Source organism: Melanerpes formicivorus, unplaced genomic scaffold (genome assembly GCF_026170545.1).
Source record: "Melanerpes formicivorus ecotype bairdi unplaced genomic scaffold, bMelFor1.0.p_v2 SCAF_1, whole genome shotgun sequence".
In the NCBI taxonomy this organism is placed as follows: Eukaryota; Metazoa; Chordata; class Aves; order Piciformes; family Picidae; genus Melanerpes; species Melanerpes formicivorus.
The window spans coordinates 6,675,625-6,685,056 of record NW_027142353.1 but is presented as its reverse complement, the minus strand read 5'-3'; the positions used below and the strand labels follow the sequence as shown (position 1 = coordinate 6,685,056).

General features: G+C 40.7%; 1 protein-coding gene across 5 annotated transcripts in view; it reads left to right on the top strand.

Moving 5' to 3' along the window:
• The first annotated feature begins 237 nt into the window (after positions 1-237).
• Positions 238-9,432, top strand: part of RBM26 (RNA binding motif protein 26) — a 50,372-nt gene continuing 41,177 nt past the window's right edge. For 3 of the 5 annotated variants that reach the window (XM_068158243.1, XM_068158331.1, XM_068158158.1), the window contains exon 1: positions 238-710. In XM_068158243.1, coding sequence (XP_068014344.1) covers positions 640-710 — 71 coding nt within the window. In that variant the 5' untranslated portion in view covers positions 238-639. The remainder of the gene's footprint in view (positions 711-9,432) is intronic. The other 2 variants (XM_068158424.1, XM_068158506.1) reach the window with 1 other exon arrangement.

Sequence of the window (9,432 nt, the reverse complement as noted above, 5' to 3'; positions counted from 1 at the left end):
GGGCACGTTTCCTTACTAGAGAACATTCGCGACTACCGGGAACATCCGGCAGAGACGGACAACACTCTGTCCTGGCAGGCGGGCGGGCGGCGGGAGGCAGCTCCCCCGTGCGCCGCGCCAATCACAGGTGCTGGCACGGCCGCCTCCCCGCCCGGCCCGGCAGCCACCGCGCGCCGTCCGTCCGCGCGAGACTCTTTAATCTCGCGACGGCGGGGCGCCGCCATCTTACCCGCTCGCTCGCTCAGTCCAGCTCTGCGGCTGAGGGGCGAAGGGGGGTGGTGCGTTTCTCAGACGCGCTCAGAGCTCCACACTCTTTAGGCCCGTCGGCAGCACTGTCCTCCGCCCGCCGTTGAGGCGGGAGGGAACTGCGGACAGGCCAGTCGGTCCTCTTCTGTTCAGGAGCGGTGTGAGCGGGACCCGCAGGGAGCAGCCGCTGCTCGGCTGGTTCCGCCCCCTTCGTGTGGCTGGGCCTCCGGCCTCTGCCAGGCGCTCTCTGCCGAACCAAGAGGCAGCCGCGGCCTCGGTGGGTGGAGAGAGGCGCGGCGGGAGCCGGGGTCCCGGCCGGTGGGGCGGCGCGGACCCCGCCGCCGTTGTTGTTGCTGCTGCTGCCGGGGAGGCGGGGGGCCCGGGCCGCTCTGGATGGTGGTTAAAATGATCATAGAAAACTTCGAGGCGCTGAAATCCTGGCTCAGCAAAACCTTGGAGCCCATGTGAGTAGTCGCGACCCTTTCTCTCTCTTCCCCGTCCCCTCAAAAATAAACCGTCCCTGGGAAAAGACGGTGGTGCTCGTAGTCGGGAAACGCTTTGCTGAAGAGGCCCATGAGGACATCCCAGGAGATGCCCTCCATAGCGCCCTTCTTTCCTCGGCGTTTTCTATAGGGGACTACGTCGTTCCCCCGCTCTACCGGCGCCGACCTCCGCCGGGAGGTAGGACCGTCTTTCTCCGGAGGATGCAGTTTCCCCCCCTAGCGACCGCATTCGTATTTCCTTTTGTAGCCCTGGGTAAGCGGGAGATAATGTGTCTGCGTGTGCAGCTCGCTGTTCCCTGCTCTCAGCCCCCGTAGAGGCCAGGTTAACAACCATGGCCTGCCGTCCTGGCCATCGATCGTCTCAGAGAGCTCAGGTGCTATTGGGATGATTTAAAGGATCCCGAGATCTTCTCCAGTAGCATTTTCATAGACTCGTTGTACGTCACTCTCAGTTGTTTTCAATATTTGACGTGGTCTTGTTTCCCTTCCCCCCCACCCGAATAAAAATTGCATCAGTAGAGCGCTTGGGAGTAGGTACCTCGGAGAATAATTTGCCTGTTTGTGACTACCTACTTGGCCTCTAAGCATAGCATTCATGTGAGTAATTGGATTTCTTCTGCAAATAATCAAGGTCTTCCTTCTCTGATTTTAGTGGAACCGAGACGTGAACTTGGTTTTAAAGGTTTCATCTTCTCTAAGTATGGTGTCTGTAGACATTACAGATCAAAGCACGCACGGGACTTGTCATTCAGAAACACCGTTTTAACATGTCTGAATTAAATGGTTGAAGCCTGATTCGAGTCAATAGAACTAGAACTTAGACGTTATTTTTGTTAACTTCTGAGATGTGTGTCTACTGTTGTTTTTAACTCTGATGCTATGAAGTGGGAGTTGAAAAGAAAAAAGGCAGTATGCCTCCATGGCCATTACTTAAGTATAGACATGTATATGTATAGTTTGTACGGCTTATGCTGAAATAACTTGAAGTTACTAAATGCTGGGACAGTTTTAGGAGAGCTTCACTTAGGTTTTGGGGATGGGTGTGGTGTTTGTAGGGTCCGCTGGGCCTCAACAAGAGGACACAGTCTCAGGCTGCGCCAGGGGAGGTTCAGGTTGGATGTTAGGAAGAAGTTCTATACAGAAAGAGTGATTGCGCTATGGAATGGGCTGCCCGGGGAGGTGGTGGAGTCGCCGTCATTGAAGGTGTTCAGGAGGAGACTTGATGGGGTACTTGATGCCATGGATTAGCTGTTTGGGTGGGTTGGATTGGTTGATGGGTTGGACACGATGATCTTGAAGGTCTCTTCCAACCTGGTTTGGTTTATTCTAATAAAGGTTTTTTCTAAAGGTTTATTCATCCAAACCGCACTGAAATGGATGAATCTTGAACTTAATTTCACCAGACTTTGAATTAAACCTGCAGCATATTATGCTGACTGTCTTTCTATAAAAGATTTTATGATTAAGAAAACAAATACTGTAAAGGTGTAGTTTTGGAAAGGTGAATTAATCTTTGACTTGGGTCAGTGTAAGGTGACATTAGAACAACAGCAGGTTGTGTTCTGTCGTAGTAGAACTAGCTAGTCCTCTGGGTGCAGAATGCTCCTTTTTAGTCTCTGGTTACTTGTATGATTATTCTGTTAATGGCAATCAGCAGTTTGATACCTGCATTTAGAGTGTGCTGTTCAAAAGGCTTGGTCTGGTCTTTTCCAAAATACATGTTGGTAATTTGAAAGGGTAAATGATACGCACTTACCTCTTAGTTGGTCAGCAGCTGGGGATTGAGAGTTAGTTTCAAACAGCAGTAAGCATTTAAAAATCCTGTGAAATCTGAAACTGGAAGTATGCTAGTGGTGTTTACAGGAGGTTTCAGCTCACTTCATAAGCATTTTCTTCAGTAAATACATTCGGTTCTTTGGATTTTACAGGTCTGTATTCAAAACTAATTTATACAGTTTTTCTGCAGTTTCTTGAGTATTATTTTTCAGGAACTGAAGCTTAACTTTCACCAGTGAATAATGAAAGTTTCCTGTTTACACTATAAAAAGCATCTAAAGCTTGCCAGATAGTATTTAGCTAGAGGTCAGTATGGCTCCTCATTTTTTTCTACCAAGCTTTATTTGTTTGTGGTTTGTAGTAGTAACTTCATAATCTGGTAGTAAACTCTGTTCTGTATTTCTCTATTTGTCTGAATGTTGCCCTGTGATAGCTGCTAGCGATAGGAGTTGAAGAGTGAAATTGGGACTACCAGATTTTGTGATCAGTGCAATTTTTTGCTTTTTTAGTGCTAAAAGAATCACTGTGTTTCGTTTAAGTTTCATGTGGTGTGTGAGCAGTTCAAATGTGGTTCTTATGCTGGAGAATTATATTGTGGGGCTAGGAATTGCTGACTTGGAGTATGTTGAGTTCTCTGAATTTTTGGCTTTGGATGGAAGTAAGCCAGCAGGGACTCTTAAATAAAACTGTTACTGAGTTTTGTGCAGTGTCCTATGTAACTGCACTATTCTACTAAATGTTGGAATTGGTGGAGAAGTATTACTTCCTAGCAGTCAAATACTCGTCTCTGCTTCTGATCTTAGCTATTTGAAGTTTGTGCCTACAGCTATAGCTTCTGGCAGTATGAAAATATTAGTGTGCAGTTCGTAGAATGTAACTTGGTGCAGTACTAGTACAATGAGGATCTAAGTGCTGGCTGTCTAGAGGTGTTACCATAGCCTGAAAATAACATCTACCTTGTCTTTTACTTAATGATAGGAAACAAAAAAAGGTGCCAACTGTTCTTATCTCGTGGCCCTTTCAGAAACCTTTATCTGCAAGATAAAATGACGATGTATTGAAACCTTATGGAGATGGTGTATAGTTTTAAGGAGAGAAGTGCATTTAAGAAGATAGGTAAATAAATTTTATACACGCGTATAGGTCTTCATTTATCTAGAGTTGAGTAGTTAGAACATTCTTTATTTTCCAAGTTGCCCATTTCTGACTACCTAGCGGCCTTTGATCAGGATTTATGTAGCTTGTTCCAAAGGCTGTAACACAGGTATATCTGAAGCATAGTGTTTCAGAACTAGAAGATAGCAATATGCATAAAGGTTAGTTCATTTTGTCATGAAATTTTATCTTTGAACTATGCTAAAGCATTATCAAGAATGCTAACTTTTTAGTGTAATGAAACATGTACTATATAATTATATGGACTGAAAATCATTTGGTTGCTGGATTATGTTCATGTGGTGCCTCTGGGAAACACTCTTCATAGTAGACAACAATGTTTGGAGGAGAGGAATGATGGAGGATTTAAGTTTTGGAATTTGTTGTTTGTTTGCAGTGCATTGTTGGCATTGTTCATTTTGAACTGCTCTACTGCTTTTTTCAAGCAAAGCCTTGGTGATGCTCCATGCAAACAGTCCTTATCTGCATTTGGTCTTGTTGCAGTGAACCAGCAACTGTACATGCTGCCATGCAGTCCAGCACTGCATGGGTGGTAGTTCTCTAGCAACTTTCTACAGCTCTCCAAAGAGGCTGCTTTTGTGGTTTTGGAAATACTTTCTGAGTATCTCAGTTTGGTGTACTGAATACTACTAAATATGCACACAAAACCATAACAGATGCAGTTATGGGACTGTAGTAATTAATAGTGTAAGCAAAGTAGCAAGAGTACTTTTGTGCTGTGGCTGCTGTGTATTTGACTGGAACTATCTTGTAGGTTCAACTACAGTCATCTTTTTAAAGAGGGTTTTAGTCATCTTTGTTGCTTGTAAACAGCAGTATACTTTGTTTCTAGTGTTAACATGCTTCCTGTCCATGGCATGGTTCCTATTGAAGTGTTTGAAAATAACGTTAAACTTGGAGTATAACCTTACATCTTGTCACTTCTGATTTTCTGTACCAATAAGGTCCTTGCTGAGCCATGTCTATAATGATAGATTTCTTTTCTGCAAGTTAATTTGAGATCCTATATAAACTCTGTGTGTAGTCCTTGCTGGAATATCTGTGTTGGCAAATTTCTGAGCAGAAATGTCTTTTTTTGGTTGTGTTTTTTTATTTGTTATTTGAAACTCTACTTGTGAAAAAGAATCAGCTTTTTTGTACTAAAGCTGCACTCATCGTTTTTCATTTTAAGACTTCATGACGTTCTCTCCTTGCCCTAGTTCTTTCCAGTGCAAAATTGTCTTGTTTGTAATTACTTTGTGTAAAATAAAATTAATTAAAATCTTTTGCTGGGCCACTGAATTTTACTTACACCTTGATGAAGTCTCCCATATTTTTTTTTTCCAACTTCACTGTATTTACACTTTTATGAAGGTTTACTCACATACCAAAGTAGACTTGCAAGGAAGATGAAAAAATACCTGAAACAATATTTATGCAGTTGGTATACATCCATTAAAAATGAAACTTTTCCCCCCTATTAGTTAATTCTGTAAGTGATCATGATGATGTCAGGGGGATTTGATGCAGTTTTTGATCAAATTGATAAGCTGGAAATAGGATAAAGATAAAATATGACTATTATTTATTAAATATATTTTAAAAAATTCTGAGCCAATTTGATCCAGGTTCATTTGTCCAATCGATGATAGGTTAATTACACACAATAGGATGCTAATGAACAGTGGAATAACAGTCTAGAAAAATCAGAACTTGCAGTACAGAGGAACAAACTAGAAAACTCTCATAAGCAAGAAAACGAACAGCAATGCTGCCCTGGGTGGCAAGATGCACCACCTTGGGTTCAAAACAGACCTAACCAACAGGTAAACAAGCTATAAACCTTAGAAATAACCAGGTAAATTAGCTTAAGTTACTCACAAACCGCCAAGCTATTAACTACCAAAACCTTTGCTGTATGATGCCATACTCTTGAGTTTGTGTTTGTAATCCAAAGGGCAGGAATAATCCAAAAGGTAGTATCCAAAATTAGAGGAAGTGAGAGAGAGGGAGACATGCTGCTGTGGTAGTGATCTAAACACTATGCTGCGGGAGGGGGAGGAGGAGCCCAGAGCTTTGAGAGTGTCTCTGAAATCTTCCCATATAAATTCCCTTTTTGAAAAATGAACGTCCCAATGGCACATTAGCTATTTAAATCCCACCAATCAGTGCAAAATGTCTGGCGGGCAAAAGTGCACATGCCTTCTCTCATAGCCTCTGACACGTGCAGTTGCCTCTCTGAAACGTGAGTCTCGGGGTCCAGCTTCCACCCCCTCCAGGAAGCCTTAACGAGGCCTGCCTGTTGGCTCCTCGACCTCAAACCTGGACCCTGCAATGGGATGGGGGAGAAAGGGCAGTGGCCAAACAGGTTCAGCTGGCTTGTTAATGCCTCTTCCAGGACAGGAATAAAATCCAAATTGTTTAAAGAATATTTTAAGTATATTTATCATGGGAATATTTTATGATAAATAGTATGCTTAGACATTCAGTTATGCCTTCACTGTTCTCTTTGTGTTTGTTATACTTACCAAAGGAAGGTTGAAAAGCATAATTTTTTGGCTCTTAGATCCTTGCTTAATTGTCAGTAGATTGACTTAGTTATCTTCACCTAGTTACTTAAGAAAGGTAATGGGGGGAAAAAAAAGATTTAACACTGATGTAATAAATAGGCCAAAATCCTGAAAGAATAGAAATAGAATGAAAAACTTGGCATTCCTTTCTCTATACATGTAGCATGCCATCCTGCCAGTTATGCTCATTAGCCCACCAGGAAGTTTCAGTCTTGTTTGCTGTGAAAATTCCTAAAAGCAATAGCTGTTTCTTTTAATTTCACTTAATCTGTTAACACTTCACATTAAGCTATTAATGACTAAGATATAAGACATACTGTCTTCGGTATGTCACTGTCTTAACACTAGTGAAGTTACTCTCCTGTAATGAGGAGTAACTCGGGGAGAGCTGCTGTATTTGAGAAGTTGAGATTCCTGACTTACACTACTGGTACTGCTAAACTTTTGTGAAAAATACTATGACAGAAATAATATATTGCTATTATAAGGTGTAGCTGAAAGCAGAAAATAGAGGAGAAAATTACTCTTATTATAGGAAACCAACCTTGTTCTTGCACTGAGCATCACCAGCAAAATGGAACCCTTTGACTGCATTGCAAGTCAGAGATGATTTTTGCTTTCCGCGTTGAATGCGTGTTGGATCGCTGGCACGCTGACAGCTGTTCTGCCTCATGAGAACTGTCCTGAATCTAGGGGTGACATTTAAGCCTCTGGTTAATGGTTGGAGCTCTATGAACATGTCAGATCTGGATATTGTGAGAATTTAGAACTATTGTAATGTTGTTGGCAATTCACTTAACGTAATTGGAAGCTCTAGCATTCTTCTGTATTTCTATTACTTTCAGTACTGACAAAAAATTAATGAAAGCAAACATTTTAAGTGGTCCCGCTCCTTTACAGTAGAGAGAGATCAAAGCTGGATCTGCAGAATGAGTCCATCATTCGTTTTACGTATTGACACTGTTGCTTTTAATAGTGGATTTATTTGGTTGGGGAGTGGGTTGGCTTGGTTAGTTTGGAATTTTTGTTTGTTTGGTGTTTTTTTTGTTTTTGTGTTGTAGAAATGCAACAGAATGGTACAACTGCCTAAGTTAGGCAAGCTGCTCTGCCCGACGTGCAACATATGTTTTTCTGCACCCACTCAGCCTTGCAAACACAATACGTGTCTCTCAGCTTTAAGATACAACCATGTCCACCTTGGTTTGTGTCAAGAGCTGAGCAGTGTTCTAGAGAGTTACAACTTCAATCTGTAGGCAACAAAATTTGTCTCTGGTTGTAAATTCTGAGGTTCAGGGTATGAGAAATAACTTGTACCTACACGTTATTTCCTTTATGGAAAGACCATTCAGTGCCTGGAGGACTTCATACATGCCTTTGCAATTTCAATATACCACTGTGATATTTTAAATTTGTCAAGGAACTAGTTTCAGGACTTGCAATACATCCATTTTAAAAAACAAAGGAAAAAACAGTCAGGTAGTTTCTGTTACCATTTAAAGTAGTGCACTCAGCACTATCTGTGTCCAAGATGAAGTCTAAATTGAGGATCTTGGCATTAGTTTGAATTGAAGGTGATGAAATATATCTGAAATGAACAAATACAGTGTTCTAATGATTATCAAAGTTTCTTTTTGGTCCGCATGCTTCTCCCTTCCCAAAGCACATTTTTTCCCCTTAAGGGAGTAGCTGTGTTCATTTAAGGAAAACTGTCAGATTACAGTTTGACAGCTTCAGTGTGGGGATTTTTTTTTTCTTCCAGATGGTAAAAAGGTTACATGTCTTATAGTTAAACACTGCTTCTGTATATCTGCCTTTGGGAATTTGCATACATTTTGTGAACATTATCACCAGAGGGCAGACTTTGTAACATTATGACTTTTTTTTTTTTTTTTTTTAAAAAGACACATAGAAAAGCATGAATTTAATTATATTGCCAGAAGCTTTAAAAAAATCAGATTTGTTTTCCATGTGATGGTTGAATTGTTGTCCAATACCTGTAAAATTTAAGCAGTGGTTTCTTGTGCAATGCCAGTGAGATTTTGAGCAAAATAAAAAGGTTTTCCTCCTGTTAAACCAATTTCTTTAATGTTTACTACAGCACCATAGTACCAGGTCTGTACCAAATACTCTAGAAACTACTTTAAAAGGAAAAATCACCAGAAATAAATAGTCTTGTAAGGTTCCAGTTCTAAGTGGCCACTTCACTTATTAAGAGCTGACTGAAATGATGAATTGCAGTATGAGGAACTTCACCGGAGCACTGGACAGGTATATGTTTTTTTCTGAGAGGCAAATATCTGGGTTTAGGTATTTCAGATTTCCCCTCAGGCTAATTTGTTAATACTTTGTAAGGCTTCAGATTGGTATGTATGAAGGAAACGTAGAATATATATCTTTACTCATTCTGTGCTTTGTCTTGTTTGAGAATGTTACTTGAGGAACTCAGACTGCAGTAGGATAGACAACATTAATAAACTATTTAAATATGTGAATTTTTCAATTATTTTAGCAACTTCACAGCTATTGTTCTTGGGTCCACTTGCCATTTTTTTAATTCCTTGCTTTTCTTCTTTTTTCTCTTGGTTTAAGAATTCATCAGGTGTTTGGGGTATTTTTTGCTGTTGACGTAAGTATTTGAACAGATGTCCTAGTGGTCTCATAGTTGGTATTTGCTTTGTGGAGACTTCAGGACCCTGTTAGAGACACATGCCCAAAGTCCTCATTTGATAGTGGATTATTTAGTCCGACAGACTCTTTCAGATCTGCCTTCCCTTTTGATACCTTTTCCATTAAAAATACTCAAATAGCATGTCTGTTTTGTTTGGTTTTTTTCATAGTGATGCTTGAAATACATTTGTAGGAACTAACTTGGTAAAATATGTCCTTAGCATACTGTACTCAAAATTTGTGTTTATTCTTTCTTAATACTTGAGAGATACTTAATGTGTGCTTATATTCAATGTCTTTTAAAATAGTTCTTCTGCAATATTTATGTACAAGGGTGTTTTGCTGGTTTAGCTGTTCTGCCTTTTTAATTACTTTTAGCTATTTTGGCAAAATCTAAGTCAGTGTAAGCTCTGTTCTTAATAAGGGGTTTTATGTGTACAGATACACCAGTAAGATCTGGTTTTTGCAAAAGGCTTTAATATGTATTCCATATCCACTGAATTTAAAAGTTAAGG